Source organism: Mustelus asterias, unplaced genomic scaffold (assembly GCF_964213995.1).
Source record: "Mustelus asterias unplaced genomic scaffold, sMusAst1.hap1.1 HAP1_SCAFFOLD_350, whole genome shotgun sequence".
NCBI classification, from domain to species: Eukaryota; Metazoa; Chordata; class Chondrichthyes; order Carcharhiniformes; family Triakidae; genus Mustelus; species Mustelus asterias.
The window spans coordinates 277,998-295,588 of NW_027590309.1; the positions used below are offsets into that span (position 1 = coordinate 277,998).

At 47.9% G+C, this 17,591-nt stretch overlaps 1 protein-coding gene across 1 annotated transcript in view; it reads left to right on the forward strand.

Moving 5' to 3' along the window:
* The window catches only part of LOC144486464 (X-ray repair cross-complementing protein 5-like), a 42,736-nt gene that overhangs the window by 3,545 nt on the left and 21,600 nt on the right, over positions 1 to 17,591 (forward strand). Inside the window, exons 2-4 of the mRNA XM_078204498.1 lie at positions 8,325 to 8,434; positions 9,517 to 9,655; positions 17,259 to 17,513. Of these exons, the coding sequence (XP_078060624.1) occupies positions 8,325 to 8,434; positions 9,517 to 9,655; positions 17,259 to 17,513 (504 nt within the window). The remainder of the gene's footprint in view (positions 1 to 8,324; positions 8,435 to 9,516; positions 9,656 to 17,258; positions 17,514 to 17,591) is intronic.

Genomic DNA, 17,591 nt, shown 5'->3' on the forward strand with positions numbered 1-17,591 from the left:
CACCCCCGGATGGATATTCGATCGGGTCTCCCCCTGCACAGCTGAGAGACTCACGAATTTCAGAAACTACGGAAGATCCCTAATCTGCCTAGCAACAGCGCATAGCTGCATTTTAAACTGGCCAAGGAAGATCAAGATCCCTATGAAACGAGACAGAGAGTGGGTTATCAAAACCAAGCTATCACTGAAATATTACCAATTCGGCCAAGGCAGACATAAAAATCTGATAAACTAAGAGATAAGGATAAAAGGTTAAGAATGAAATACCCCAGACACCCAACAGGACAGGATGACATTAACACTCAATCTCACAAGCAGGAAACACAGACACGGAACAATAGGACCAATTTAAATAAGAGGACACATAGAGATAGTAATGGGAAACGCATTTAGACACCGGGGCAGGACCAAGTAATCCCATTAACACGAACACACACCATACAAATGCTAATCCATGAAACTTCCTAGGGACTTTTGAAACTGACAGACCACTTTATACATTGTGTAAAAAAGGCATAATCAAATGTTCCCGCGCGAATTTTGGATCCCTATAAAGATCCAGAGCTGATGTGATTTAATTGAGATCAACGTGGCCAAGCCACTGTTTCTGAGCTGGCTACGGGGGTCTCCCTAGGATCCTAGTAAATTGTACAATAAAGACACGCTTTGAACCTTGATTTGCGACTCGGCTTCTATTCTGTGCTGGTAAGGGATTTTTCCCTACAACAAAATGGCGTAGTCACGGCAGGATTTGATATCTGACTTCTGACTGATGGCCACAGTTTGAAAGTCGGGATCAAATTTAAACGAATCTGATACAAATCCAGAGCAGTCAAAGGCGAGTGCAGGTCTCCGTTCAAAGTGAGGTACCTTTAAGGGTTAGGGTTTGTCTGTTTTAAGTATTGTTGTCTTGTAGAACTGTATAATCTTGCCTAAGTTTTTAAATTGAAACAGAAGTCCGCACTAAAGAGGTACAGGTCAGAACGACCGCGTGGAAAAAGGTAAGTAACTTTTAACTTTAATAGGAGTAAAGGACCAGAGGTAAAGATAACAGGTTTTGGGCTATTTGATAACAGGAATTAAGACTAATATAAAGATAAGTACCGCATGCAGAACTAATTGGTGTAACTAACCCAGGATTGTAAATGAAACCGCTGTCTGTGCCAAGGCAATAGGACAAGGGAGTGCTTGACTCAAGGTGCCCTACCCTAAACTGGACGTTAAGAGGAGAAATCTCCCACGCTAAGGTTGGGTTTTGAAGCGGGCGCTAAGAGGCACAGGCACTCAGGGTGCAAGGCACGGACAGTGTAAATCGGGTAACAACACTGACTCTGAAGGGACGAACAACCTCAGAGTCGATACAGTTACTAACTATAACAGGGGCTTTGATAACAGAGTACAGGTGTGTAAGTGTTGAGGAAAAGTGGACCCGATCCATCCTGACCAAGAGACACGACGACGGAGGATCCATTAGGGACCCGGGCGGAGTTTGATAACCTTGTTCGTCTGTAGGGAACACCACAGCCCATAGCAGGATACCCGGTTTTGGGGTAACGGATCAACCCTGCTAGTGGGGGTGGTGGCCGAGCGGGAGGCGTTGTACTTAGAGGGGCTGGGAACAGGGGCGGACAAACCCACTAAACAACCAGCACACATCCCAATAAGACAACACAAAATAGTCCAAGCGTGAGGTGTCAGGAATAGTTGGGGGAGCCCAGGGGAAAGAGACCCACTGGAACCTCACTACGAGAACCTACAGCAATACAGACGGTGCTGGGGCAGTATCAGTGACAGGAGATAAGGGAGAGAGTTGAGGCACTTTTACTGTAGCAGCCAGCATACGGGGGTTGCAGGACTGCTAGACAGAAAAATGGCAGACCACGTTGTTAAGGGAGAAACTGCAGTAGCTCTCATTTTGAAGTATCTGTTAGCCAGAGAAGCGATTGTTGCAAAGATGAAACGGAACGGGTGGAACGCATCACAAACTTTAGAAGATCAAAGAAAGTGGGTAGACGGAGTTAAACGGGACAAAACAAAAGTAATGGGAGTAATATTAGTGACCCAGTTAGCTGGACTAATTGAGGAAGTAAATGCCTCAATGGAGGAGAGACACAAAGAGACAGAACAAATTAAAGTATTACAGGAGAGAGTGAGGGAATTAGAATACAGAAACCACACTGCGGAGATAACGCAGAGATCAGAGGAAACGGACCCTCGGCGCCCATACGAGTCAGTGCAGAAACATACAGCCACTCCAGCATCAAAAGAAAACATAGACAATTATAATCTAGCGCCAGTCACGAGAGGAGGGACGTTAGCACAACCAAAGGCAACCTATAAGCCTTTTACGCCAGGGGAAAGGCAGCAGATGGATAGGAGAGATCTTAGTTTTTGTATTTCAGTGTGTTTGTGAGATCTGGTAGCTTGTCGAATGTAGGTGGTTGTTGTTGTAATTAGATTGAGAGCAGGGAGCTCTTTGTTCCTGTGGAATGTTTGCTACAGGCAGTGGGTGCAGTACATTGCACCTTGGTTTAGCCTCAGGGGGCTGGGAGAGTGTTAAAACTGTTAAAGATTAAAGTGATAGGATTTCTTGAATTTACTTCTGTTTTGAGTCAATTACAGTTTGGAAGAAAGAAGAATAAAAGCGATTGTCTTAATCAATGTTCTGTATTCTCTTTGAATGTTTTACACTCATCCCAGTCTGAAATGATAAGTTTGAATGAAAAAGGATGTACTGTGGAATGACTTTTGGAAGCTTCCATGTGTGTGTGTGTGTGTTTAAACAAAGTGGTTGCGTGGATGCTTTGTTGTTGTTTGTTTTAATGTTAAGAAAGGATTTAAACCTTGGAAGGAAGCATGTGCTCTTTCCTTTGTCTTGAAGTAGAAATTATAAGAGTTAGTTGAGGAGTTAAGAGAAGAAAATAAGTTATTTTGTGGAAAGGTAGAAAAGCAGGAACAAAAGACTGAGGTCTATGAATTAGTTTAAAGTATATCAAGTCAGTGAAATACAGTATTAATCGCAGAATATCGCGATTTGCGAACGTCAGATAGTTTAGTATTCGGAACTAGTTAAAATTATGTACTGCCGTCGGAATTTCATGAGCCATCAAGGTTCAAGGTTTGCCAAATATAAAAGCACTGCAAAGCTTAAAACCTAGCCAGTTAAGAAACCAAAATGTTCCTAATCAAATAACTGGTATGTATTGTACCTGCTTTGATTTTGATTCGGCGCCTGTTACTTTTCCTAGAGTGCGGGGGTTTCGATCTGGAGCTCAGTTTAAAAAAAAAAGAAACGGCTTAAATTAAAAGGGTTTGGATATCACGGGTACGATGTGTAAAGTGGTATGATACAACTGCCGCTTGATTATTTTTATTATACAGTATAGCACTGCCATATAGACACAAGAATAACATCAAATCCTGAAAAGCCTTAACCAACTTTGTATGATATATTCATATACTATATTGGGCATTGATAAAGACATAATTATTTTGTGAAGTACTGTGGTGTAGCGCTTGCACGCAAACAAATGATCAAATTAGAGATAGTGTAAGAGTACTCATATAAAGATCGGAACTGTATGGCATGTGATTTTAATGGGGAAAGCGATGTCTTTTGATAAGATTACATACAAATGAATGGATGTCCAATTGCAGCCAAAAAAGGCCAGTACAAAGTGTTATTTAATTCACACTAAGCTTGCTATGGATGGGGGATGCCAATTCAAGTTGATTCGGACCAGGGAACACATTTCACAGGAAAGGTTCTGAAAAACATTTGCCAACTATTAGGAATAAAACAAAAAATTTCACATCCCCTATCACCCACAAAGTTCCGGGATGGTGGAGAGGATGAATCGGACTCTAAAAATAACAATGGCAAAAGCAATGCAATCCTCAGGTAGAAATTGGACAGAAGTCCTACCTGCAGTTCTGATGAGGCTTAGGGCGACCACAAATCGAACTACCGGCTTGACTCCATACGAGCTGATGACCGGGCGAGCAATGCACTTACCCGAAAACATTATTACAGGCTGGACAGATGTGGGTCCGATAAAAGATAGGATCCGACAATACATCCGAGACCTTAGCACCCAATTGAAGGGGATGCGCCGGTCCGTAATTTCTAATCAGGCACAGGTCGACGCAGAGGGGGACTCAGAAATATTACCAGAAGTCCCAAAAGCCGGGAGCCGGGTATTAACAAAAGTGCTTCCTGCAAAACCAGGATTTGCCCCAAGATGGCACGGACCTTACGAGGTCATTATTAGCGGAGATACCTGTGCCTGTATAGATATAAGGGGACAAGGGGTCTGGAAACACTGGACCCAATTGAAACTATATGAGGACAAATGAACTAAAAAATACCGTTTTGCTCATTCAACTTCCACAGGAACCAGGACCAGATCTACTATCAAGACGTCGGAACCAACTACTTTTAATTTAATTGCCTGTTTATTTTCTGTATATACTGTAATTGTAAAATACTGTTGAAAAAAAAAAAAGAGCGATATGGGAACAGGGACATATCTGATAATAACCCTGACCATTGTAAATACACTCCAACATATGGGGGTTAGGGGAGCAGAACCACCAATCATGGAAGGAAACCTATTCCTGAAAACACACATCCAGATCTATGGGAATAGGACCGCTTGTTACCCCTCAGCGCGATCAGTAAACTCCCTATTCATCGCAACACCAGGGTGGCTCCCACAAGAGTTATTCACTATTGACACATCGGGGGCACCCTGCAAAGAACATATTGGGTACTTTAAGCAAGGGATACAAGGAAGGTGTGTAGAGCTCACTGAGCCGGGAATTCTAAGGGGGACGGGACCCCAACCGGAGGAGACACATGGGAACTACCCACAATGTTTTAAGGGAGAGGGATGGGGGTGCGTGCATGCCTTTGTCCCTAAAAATGATTCATGCGCTGAGGCACATTGTGCTCTCCAGGAGTGCCGGGTCCGGGAAGGACACTTCACTTGTGACTGCAAGCAACAAAAATGCATTGCAGTCACCGCGGGCAGGCAGCTTATGTGTGGCAAGTGCAACAGCACCCACGTAAGCTCAGCCTCAGGGACATATCCATTTGATTCTCACCAAGAGGTACAATCAAGTGGACAGTCCAGGGGGAGGGAAGGTTCCACAAGATGGGGCCATGCGGTCAAACGACACCGGGGTAATGCATGTTATCGGGTTAAAGACGGGTACGTGTTTTATTTAAAAATGTATATATGACGGCCACAGACAGGCCTCCAAGGTTCTTTTCCGTAGGGACAATCAGACCTCTCACGGTTCCATGCCCAAGCGAAGGGCATGTCCAAAAACGCATAGTGACCAGGGCCATCAGCGCAGAATTTTGCTCCGACTGGCAGGCCCCTGTCACACTAGGGTCTTCTTTAGGATATGGATTTCTGGGGACACTATCCCTGGGAGGCGCCGCAGGGGTGATCAGTGCCAGTAATAGGAACTTCTTCATATGTGGACTGACCATTTTAGGAAACAACACCCTACAAGCATTAGGCGCAATTGACCAAGAACTCGCAGAACTCAGACTATACACACAACAAACGAGATATGCGGTGGACTATCAGCTAGCCAGACAAGGGGGGGTATGCACCATCATCAAGGAAAAATGCATCACATACGTACACGACAAGACACTAAACATAACAGCAGCCATGTCCGGGATACAAAAGCAATTGGATAACTTTAAACAGGGGTTAACAGGGACTGATGGGTGGTTAGGATGGCTGTTTAACACAGTTTGGGGAGCATATATTATGAAGGGATTAATCCTAGTAGTAGCCATCCTGTTCACACTCTGCCTTGGCCTAACCTGTATTAAAGTGATATGTGCAAATATTACATCAAGAATGCTACCCACTGCCAGTATCCAGATGCAAGAACTTAACAACGACCCAGAAGAGGAGGAACAACGGCAAGGACAACAGCTGTACAAATCACTGTTCCTCTGAAGGTCGTCCATGGGGGGTCAGCCATGAATGGCACCCCTTGGACGAGAGGAGGGACTGAAGGAGGAAATTTTCCAGAAAATCATATTTGCATCATCAAACATATTTTTATTGGACTAATTGGCACCACTCATAACGGGCCAACAATGCAGAGGGGCACCCCCGGATGGATATTCGATCGGGTCTCCCCCTGCACAGCTGAGAGACTCACGAATTTCAGAAACTACGGAAGATCCCTAATCTGCCTAGCAACAGCGCATAGCTGCATTTTAAACTGGCCAAGGAAGATCAAGATCCCTATGAAACGAGACAGAGAGTGGGTTATCAAAACCAAGCTATCACTGAAATATTACCAATTCGGCCAAGGCAGACATAAAAATCTGATAAACTAAGAGATAAGGATAAAAGGTTAAGAATGAAATACCCCAGACACCCAACAGGACAGGATGACATTAACACTCAATCTCACAAGCAGGAAACACAGACACGGAACAATAGGACCAATTTAAATAAGAGGACACATAGAGATAGTAATGGGAAACGCATTTAGACACCGGGGCAGGACCAAGTAATCCCATTAACACGAACACACACCATACAAATGCTAATCCATGAAACTTCCTAGGGACTTTTGAAACTGACAGACCACTTTATACATTGTGTAAAAAAGGCATAATCAAATGTTCCCGCGCGAATTTTGGATCCCTATAAAGATCCAGAGCTGATGTGATTTAATTGAGATCAACGTGGCCAAGCCACTGTTTCTGAGCTGGCTACGGGGGTCTCCCTAGGATCCTAGTAAATTGTACAATAAAGACACGCTTTGAACCTTGATTTGCGACTCGGCTTCTATTCTGTGCTGGTAAGGGATTTTTCCCTACAACAAAGTTTAACACTATCTCTCTGACAGTTCACAGTCCTTCCAAGTCTTTCTTAATTCAATTTTTGCAAACACATTTCCAGCTTCATGACAGGTGGCACAGTGAAGGTATTCCTCCCATGTGACTCAGCCACAACTTCAGAAAGATCTGAATCCTTTCTCTCTCCACAGACACTGCCAGACCTGCTGATTTTTTCCAGCATTTTCCATTTTTATTTCAGATTTCCAGCATCCCCAGTTATTTGATTTTATTAGATGAGTAAAACGCTATCATTAAGAAACCCACCAACGCCTCTATTTTCTGAGGAGACTAAGGAAATACAACTGGAAGAATGCTTTCGATGATGCATCTGTAGGTGTTGGTGAGAGTCGTATGTCCGCAGATAGAAAGCATCCTTTCTGGTTGTATCACAGCTTGGTATGGGCTCCTGCTCTGCCCAAAACCGCAAGGAACTACAAAAGGTCGTGAAGGTAGCCCAATCCATCACACAAACCAGCCTCCCATCCATTGACTCTGTCTACACTTCCCGCTGCCTTGGCAAAGCAGCCAGCATAATTAAGGACCCCACGCACCCCGGACATTCTCTCTTCCACCTTCTCCCATCGGGAAAAAGATGCAAAAGTCTGAGATCATAGTACCAACCGACTCAAAAACAGTTTCTTAGAATCATAGAATCCTACAGTGCAGGAGGAGGCCATTTGGCCCATCGAGCCCGCACCGCCAACTATCCCACCCAGTCCCTATCCGCGTAACCCCACATATTTACCCTGCTAATCCCCCTGACACTAAGGGACAATTTAGTATAGCCAATTAACCTAACCTGCACATCATTGGACTGTGGGAGGAAACCCACGCAGACAGGGGGAAAATGTGCAGACTCCACACAGACTTTCACCCAAGCCGGGAATTGAACCCGGGTCCCTGGCGCTGTGAGGCAGCAGTGCTAATCACTGTGCCACCGTGCACCCCTGCTACCATCAGACTTTTGAATGGACCTACCTCGCATTAAGTTGATCTTTCTCTACACCCGAGCTCTGACGAACACTACATTCTGCACTCTCTCCTTTCCTTCTCTGTGAATGGTATATTTTGTCTATATAGCGTGCAAGAAACTATACTTTTCACTGTATACTAATCCACGTGACAATAAATCAAATCAAACCAGGGTGACACCCCCCCCCCACCAACCCCTGCAGTCTTTCCGGGGCCTTCTCTGAGTGATGTCACTGCGGTTCTAGCAGTTAGAAGGTCGTTGAGCCACATCTATCGATTTTTTTTTACAAAAGAGAATGTATTACATCCACTCACAGAGATGTCCAGCTGTTACAAACACCATAAATCCCTCCTAATACAAAGAAGCGTGTAGTGGTTGGAGAATGATCACAAGCTGCGATTACTCGGTTTTGTCACCGGCCGCTCTTTTCTATCAGTTAAGGTTGTGACGTGTTGATTTATGTTTCAGAGGACATTCGATACGCAGGCAGGGATAGCTTAGTCTTCCTCATCGATGCCTCGGAGGCCATGTTTGAAATGAATGGTGAGGCCACTTCAGCATTCGACATGACTATTCAGGTAAGAGGCGACCAGTGACAGTGCTGTAGGTGACAGTCGTTAAGTATGTTCAGGGCTGAGGTAGACAGATTTTTAATCAGTCAGGGAATCGAGGGTCTTGGGGATAAGGCGGGAAAGTGGAGTTGAGGATTATCACATCAGTCATGATCTCATTGAATGGTGGAACAGACTCAATGGGCTGAATGGCCTCCTTCTGTTCCTATGCCTGATACTCTAATGGTCCTATAAAACCAGACGTCTGTCTCTCCCTCACATCTCTGAGAGACACACACACACAGTCCCTCTTCTTGAAAACATTCAAGGCACATTTTTACCTCAAAAAAGGTTTTTGAAATTTGTCCTGATGTTTTTCAAAAATACTGTGAAGAAAATCTACCGTGCAAAAGGGACAGCACGGTGGCACAGTGGTTAGCACTGCTGCTTCACAGTGCCAGGGACCCAGGTTTGATTCCTGGCTTGGGTCACTGTCTGTGTGGAGTTTGCATGTTCTCCCTGTGTCTGCGTGTGCTGAGTGTTTTAAGAACATAAGAAATAGGAGCAGGAGAAGGCCATCTAGCCCCTCAAGCCTGCCCCGCCATTCAGTAAGATCATGGCTGATCTGATAGTAGTTTAGTTCCACTGACCCGCCCACTCCCCATAACCCTTAATTCCCTTATTGATCAGAAATCTATCTACCTGTGACTTAAACATATTTAATGAGGTAGCCTCCACTGCTTCAATGGGCAGAGATTCCCTACCCTCTGAGAGAAGAAGTTCCTCCTCAACTCTGTCCTAAACTGACTCCCCCTTATTTTGAGGCTGTGTCCTCTAGTTCTTGTTTCCTTTCTAAGTGGAAAGAATCTCTCTGCCTCTACCCTCTCTAGCCCCTTCATTATCTTATATGACTCTATAAGATCTCCCCTCAGCCTTCTAAACTCCAACGAGTACAGGCCCAATCTACTCAATCTCTCCTCATAAGCTAACCCCCTCATCTCCGGTATCAACCTGGTCAACCTTCTCTGTACTCCCTCCAAGGCCAATACATCCTTCCGCAAAGGTCGGTTGATAGTGCTGCTGACTGATTAGACTCTCTCTACTTGCAGTGTGTCCACAGGGTTTACACCAGTAAGATTATTAGCAGCGACCGTGACCTTCTGGCTGTCGTGTTCTTCGGGACTCAGAAGCACAAGAACTCTGTTGACTTCAAGCATGTTTATGTCCTCCACGACTTGGACACACCAGGCAAGTTTATCCCCCAGATCTGGAGCAAGTCCGTTTAAACTCGGTGTGGGGTATGTCCCTCCCTTGGGACTCTGCTCTGTGCAAGTTGTGGTGTAGGTACGCAGCTGGGAGCAGTAAAGTGACAATAACCAGGCAATCTGATTCAGTGATGTTGATTGAGAAGTAACGATTGGCCGGAATACTGGGAATACACTTCAGAAGTATTGACTGTAAAGCGTTTTGGGACATCTGGGATTGGGAAAGGCGCTATATCAATGCAATTGGTGCCTTTCGGTTGCACTTTTCACATTTACCCACCGTCTTCTCATGGGATCACTGATATGAAGAGCAGGCAACAGGCATGATGGACTGAATGGCCTCCTCATCATAGAATCCTACAGTGCAGAAAGAGGCCATTTGAGCCAGTACTGACAACAATCCCAGGCCCTATCCCCGCAACCCCATGTCTTTACCCTGCTAATCCCCTGACACTAAGGGTTAATTTAGCATGGCCATTCCACCTAACTGTACGTCTTTCAGACTGTGGGAGGAAACCAGAGCACCCAGAAGAAACCCACGGGGAGAATGTGCAGACTCCACGCAGACAATGACCTGAGGTCGGAATTGAACCCGGGCCCCTGGCGCAGTGAGACGGCAGTGCTAACCACTGTGCCACCCGTGCCACCATGTATGTAAAATTCTATATTTCCTTGATCCCATTTCCTTTGTCCCTCTGTCCAGTTGGGTTAACATCCTTTCTGCCTCAACCACAAAACTTGAAAATAAATTTCACATGTTTACAACTCACAATTCTCCAGGACTTGTCTGGACCACAGGAACAGAATGAACATTCTGCTAATAAGAATAGTCTATTTGAAACTCCAGATTTAACGCCCATTCTTGGACCTAATTGCTATATTTACCGCAATCTCAGCCCGTCCAGAGCCGCTAAGCGGACAGCTCAAGTCCAGATGAGATTCTGTTTCCATGGAGCAGAACATGTGTCTCCTCGAGTCCACTTCCACTGGAGGTGTGGGGAACTCTGGCTGGCATAAAGAACAAAGAACAATACAGCACAGGAACAGGCCCTTCGGCCCTCCAAGCCCGCGCCGCTCCCTGGTCCAAACTAGACCATTCTTTTGTATCCCTCCATTCCCACTCCGTTCATATGGCTGTCTAGATAAGTCTTAAACGTTCCCAGTGTGTCCGCCTCCACCACCTTGCCTGGCAGCGCATTCCAGGCCCCCACCACCCTCTGTGTAAAATATGTCCGTCTGATATCTGTGGCATGAGGCACCATTTTGCAGGACAGCTCAGACTGAGGTTCAAAACGCACAAGTCCTTGGATGCACTGTTTTGAGGTCCTGGTGGAATAGAAATATTGTGGTTACAAATTGTGGTGAACCATCGTTGGTTTCCATTGGATACTGCTGAGCCGGGGCTGGCCAGGACTACAAGGATGTACATATGTTACTGTTGGATTGTGCTATTGTTGCTGTTGGGTTAGGGTGGGGTTGTTACACCTTTGTATTGTAGTGTTGTGGCACATCCCAGTCGGGCTCCGCCTCCTGGGAGAGGTATAAGAGTCCCTGCTCTGGCCGGGACCCCTTCAGTCTGGGATAGTGTATATAAGTTCTGGTAGCTTCATTAACAGTAAATAAAAGCCTTTCATTTACTGAGCTTCAAGCCTCGTGTCTGAATAGCGCATCAATTTTATTTACTGTCGTTAAACTCTCGTCGAAAAAAAAAGAGAGAGAGTATGGAGCAAATTCTCAAGCCGGAACGCCTTACGCTAGATCCACGTGCGGTGGGCACTTCTAACACCTTCGACCACTGGCTGAAGTGTTTCGAAGACTACTTGGCAGCCTCCGCAGCGGTCACCACAGATGATGACAGACTCCGGGTCCTCCATGCGAGGGTAAGCGACACTGTCTACCTCGCGATCCGTGCGGCCACTAATTACCCTAAGGCCCTCGAGCTTCTAAAGAAGCGCGATACCAAACCACCTAACGAGATACACGCTCGTTACCTCCTACCCACTCGACGACGGCAGTCTGGCGAAACGATGGAGGACTATGCCAATGAGCTCCTACAGCTAGCCAGGGGCTGTGACTGCAAAGCTGTGTCGGCTGAGCAGAGCATGAACGACCTCACCCGAGATGCGTTTGTGGCCGGGGTCGGATCGTCGTACATTCGACTTAAACTGTTGGAGAAGGGTAACCTTAATCTTACCCAGGCCATCGAGTTAGCAGAGATGCTCGAGTCGGCTTCAAAGAGCTTAGTTTTATATCCGGAGGACCACGTGGAGACAACGTGGCAGGAGCAGTCGCAAGTCCCTCCTCGTCCCTCGGGTTCGAAATGCTGTGTAATGGCGTGCTCCCATTCGGGCCAGACGACGGCTGCAGCCCCGTGCGGCCCGCGGTGCTACTTCTGTGGAGGAGCGAAGCATATCCGGCAAAAGTGTCCCGCTAAAGCTGTATTGTGTACCGCATGCGGTAAAAAAGGGCATTATGCAAAAGTGTGCCAATCTAAACCCAGGAACGGCAGTGCGGCCTGCGATTCTTCAGAGCTTGGGTCATCATCGTCGAAGTTGTCGCGGGGTTCGTCCACGTGCGAGACCAGGACGACGCCATTACGGTCGACGGAGTCGGAGGAGTATGACCACCAGGGGTCGCTGAGTTTGGCGCCCTCACCCACGTGCGATTCATGGGAGCAGCCATGTTGGTCGACACTGACCACGAACGACCAGCAGGGGTCCTCCGCATCGATTTCAGCTGCCTGCAGTGGCGTTCATGAACCAACGGTGGCGTCGATCATCCTGGACCAGGCCAAGCCTCATAGACTCGACCGTTCTATGATGAATATCCAGGTAAATAATCATGTGATTTATTGTCTGTTTGACAGCAGGAGCACTGAGATCCTTATCCACCCAGACACTGTGAAGCGGTGTGGACTCCAGATTCAACCTGCCAAACAGACAATCTCTATGGCATCGAGGTCCCGGTCTGTTGCCGTGCTAGGGAGTTGCGTGGTAACCTTGAAAGTACAAGGCACAGTTTACGAGCGCTTCAAGCTCCTTGTGTTGCCGTATCTTTGCGCGCCAATACTTCTCGGACTAAACTTCATGGTCCACTTGAGGAGTGTAATCCTACAGTACGGTGGGCCACTCCCTTCACTGGCAGTGGGAAAACAGCAGCAGCCTCCAAATTGCCCAACGCGCCCCGCCTGTAGCCTCTCGACGCTGAAGATCACCACACCCTCCTTGTTTCAGAATCTTGTGCCAGGCTGCAAGCCCATCGCGACTAAAAGTAGGCGTGACAGCACTGAGGATCGGATCTTCATTAGATCTGAGGTTCAGCGGCTCCTCAAAGAAAGGATCATACAACCCAGTGTTAGTCCGTGGTGAGCACAGGTCGTGGTGGTCAAGAGCGGGAACAAACCCCGGATGGTCATTGACTACAGTCAGACCATTAACCGATATTCGCAGCTGGATGCGTATCCCCCTCCGCGCATATCTGATATGGTCAATCAGATTGCGCAGTACCGGGTGTTCTCCACCATAGACCTCAAGTCTGCCTACCACCAACTCCCCATTCGCCCAGAGGACCGACAATACACGGCTTTTGAGGCGGATGGTCGCTTGTATCATTTTCTCAGGGTTCCCTTTGGTGTCACCAATGGGGTCTCCGTCTTCCAGCGTGCTATGGACCGAATGGTGGACCAGAACAGGCTGCGGGCTACCTTCCCGTACCTGGATAATGTCACCATCTGCGGCCATGACCAGCAGGACCACGACACAAACCTCCTGAACTTCTTACGCACTGCATCTCGCCTGAACTTGACCTACAACGGGGAGAAGTGTGTGTTTCGTACGCGCCGTTTAGCCATCCTAGGATACGTGGTGGAAAACGGGGTCATTGGCCCTGATCCAGACCGTATGCGCCCCCTTGCTGAACTTCCCTTACCTACTAGTGCAAAAGCACTGAGAAGATGCTTAGGCTTCTTCTCTTATTATGCGCATTGGGTTCCCAACTACGCGGACAAAGCCCGTCTGCTCATTAAGTCCACGACTTTTCCCCTAACGCCAGAGGCCCGATTGGCCTTCGATAAATTGAAAGCCGACATCGCGAAAGCTACGATGCACGCGGTAGACGAGTCCATCCCCTTTCAGGTGGAAAGCGATGCATCTGATTTCGCCCTGGCCGCCACACATAACCAGGCGGGCAGGCCCGTCGCATTTTTTTCCCGCACCCTCCAAGGCCCCGAAATTCGGCATTCAGCGGTGGAAAAGGAGGCCCAGGCCATTGTGGAGGCCGTCAGACACTGGCGCCATTACTTGGCGGGAAAACAGTTCACCCTGATCACGGACCAGCGGTCCGTGGCGTTCATGTTTAACAACACGCAGAGGAGCACGATCAAAAATGAAAAGATCTTGCGGTGGAGAATTGAACTCTCCACCTATAACTACGATATCATGTATCGTCCAGGGAAACTCAATGAGCTCTCGGATGCCCTCTCGCGTGGAACATGTGCTAGTATTCAGGAGGACCGTTTGCACGCCCTCCATAATGATCTGTGCCATCCTGGGGTCACTCGGCTCTACCACTTTGTAAAAGCCCGCAACCTGCCTTACTCAGTGGAGGACGTCAGGTCGGTAACAAGGAGCTGTCGGATTTGCGCGGAATGCAAACCGCACTTTTACCGACCTGACCGGGCACATTTAGTCAAGGCCACTCGTCCCTTCGAGAGACTGAGTGTTGATTTTAAGGGCCCCCTTCCCTCAACAGATCGGAACGTGTACTTTCTCAATATCATCGATGAGTACTCTCGGTTCCCTTTTGTTGTTCCCTGCTCGGATACATCCGCTGCCACGGTGATCAAGGCATTCCGTGATCATTTTACCCTGTTCGGGTACCCCAGCTACATCCATAGCGACAGGGGCACGTCGTTCATGAGCGATGACTTGAGGCAATTCCTGCTCTCATACGGGATTGCCTCTAGGAGGACCACGAGTTACAACCCTAGGGGTAACGGACAGGTGGAACGTGAGAATGCTACAGTCTGGAAGGCTGTCTTACTGGCGTTGAAGTGCAAAGGTCTTCCAGTCTCCCGTTGGCAAGAGGTGCTCCCTGATGCGCTCCATTCTATTCGCTCCCTCCTGTGTACGGCAACCAATGCTACTCCCCACGAGAGGATGTTCTCATTCCCTCGGAAGTCTTCCTCGGGGACCTCATTACCGTCTTGGTTGACGTACTCAGGACCCGTCCTCCTGCGGCGACATGTAAGGGCCCGCAAGTCTGACCCGTTGGTCGAACAGGTCCATCTCCTCCACGCCAACCCTCAGTATGCCTATGTGGCATACCCTGACGGGCGAGAGGACACGGTCTCGATCCGAGACCTGGCGCCAGCAGGGGACGTAGCAACCCCTGTCGCTCCCATACCCCCAGTAACAAACCCATTATCTCTTATTTCTTCCCCGGGCACGGCGCGGGCAGCATCGGGACCATTGCTTAACCATTTTACTCCCATGTACAGCTTGCCTGTGCCCAGAGGTTGGTCGCCACCGCAGGGCGTGTCAGGATCCCCTGGACTACCGTCACCTCAGGGTCAACCGGCCTGTGAGTCCGTGGAAGAACAGCTGGACGCCGTTTTGGGGAGAACGCCACCGCAAGTGCCTACTCCGGTGTCACCGCCGGTATTGAGGAGGTCACAACAACGGTGCGGTCCCCCTGACCGTCTGAACTTATGGACTGCGGACATTTTATTCTGGGTTTTTTGTACCCCGCCGGCCTTTGTTTTCAAAGGAGGGGTGAATGTGGTGAACGATCGTTGGTTCCCACTGGATAGTGCTGAGCCAGGGGCTGGCCAGGACTACAAGGATGTACATATGTTACTGTTGGATTGTGCTATTGTTGCTGTTGGGTTAGGGTGGGGTTGTTACACCTTTGTATTGTAGTGTTGTGGCACATCCCAGTCGGGCTCTGCCTCCTGGGAGAGGTATAAGAGTCCCTGCTCTGGCCGGGACCCCTTCAGTCTGGGATAGTGTATATAAGTTCTGGTAGTTTCATTAACAGTAAATAAAAGCCTTTCATTTACTGAGCTTCAAGCCTCGTGTCTGAATAGCGCATCACAAATGCAGGTCAGATGCTGGGAACTCTGCGGGGAGTAACTCACCTTCTGACTCCCCCAATATCTGTCCACCATCTACAGGGCACAAGTCAGGAGTGTAATGGAATACTCCCCACTTGCCCGGATGAGTGCGGCTCCAACTTCACGCAAGAAACTCGACTCCATCCAGGACAAAGCGGTCCACTTGATTGGCATCACATCTACCACCTTCAACACTCTCACTCTCCTCCACCGAGTGGCAGCCGTGTGTACCATCTGTAAGATGCTCTGCAGCAACTCACCTAAGGCTCCTTCAACAGGATAAAGTAGACGTGGAGCGGATGCTTCTGCTGGTGGGGCATTCGAGGACGAGAGGTCATAGTCTTAGGATAAGGGGAAGCAAATTTAAAACAGAGTTGAGGAGAAACTACTTCTCCCAAAGGCTTGTGAAACTCTGGAATTCGCTGCCCCAAAGTGCAGCGGATGCTGGAACAGTGAGTAAAATTAAGGAGGAGTTAGACTGATTTTTTAATTGGTAATGGGTTGAAAGGTTATGGGGAGAAGGCAGGAAAATGGGGATGAGGAGCATATCAGCCATGATTGAATGGCGGAGCAGACCCGATGGGCCAAATGGCCTAATTCTGCTCCTATATCTTATCAACTTATGAACAGCACCTTCCAAACCCATGACTTCTACCATCTAGAAGGAAAAAGGCAGCACATATCTTGGAACTCCGCCACCTGCAAGTTCCTCTCCAAGCCACTCACCATCCTGACTTGGAAATATATCAGCTGTTCCTTCACTGTCACTGGGTCAAAATCCTGGAAGTCCCTCCCTAACAGCACTGTGGGTGTGCCTACACCACAGGGACTGCAGCGGTTCAAGATGGCGGCTCACCACCTACTTTCTCGAGGGCAATAAGAGATGGTCTAGCCAGCAACGCCCACATCCTATAAAAGAAAAATTAAAAAGCCAAGAGGAGGAGAGTTCTAACCCCAGGATCCTTAAGTTTGAAAGTGTAAGAGCAGGTTTCTGAGGCCTCTGTCCCTAATAGGTCATCATCCTGTATCTATGTAAAAAGAACATGGGCCATTTCCTGTTTTTTATTCACTTGTGGGACACGGGCGTCGCTGGCTGGCCAGCATTTATTGCCCATCCCTAGTTGCCCTTGGAGGGCAGTTGAGAGTCAACCACATTGCTGTGGATCTGGAGTCACATGTAGGCCAGACCAGGTAAGGAAGGCAAATTTCCTTCCCTAAAGGACATTAGTGAACCAGATGGGTTTTTCTGACAATCGACCATGGTTCATGGTCATCAGTGGATTCTTAATTCCAGATTTTTTTAAAATTGAATTCAAATTCCACCGTCTGCTGTGGCGCCATTCGAACCCGGGTCCCCGGAACATTAGCTGAGTTTCTGGGTTAATAGTCTAGCGATAATACCACTGGGCCATCGCCTCCCCTGGTGTGTTTAATAGATTGATGTTCGAATCTGACTCTCTCTGTCTGGGCTCAGGTGCTAAGCGAGTACTGGAGTTGGACCAGTATGAGGGGGAGAAGGGGAACAAGTCCTTCAAGAAGAACATAGGCCACAGTACCGATGACTCGTTGAGCGATGCTCTCTGGGTCTGCTCCAATCTCTTCAGTGACGTCACGCTGAAACTGAGCCACAAGCGCATCATGCTGTTCACCAACAATGACAACCCACATGCTAAAGACAGCTCCAAAGCACGACTGACCAGAACAAAGGCCAATGACCTGCGAGAGACAGGTCGGCAAACCACTGTTACCATCAAGCCTTTGTCAGCGACTGGTTCAAAGATGTTGAATCACAAAGTCCTCACTTAAG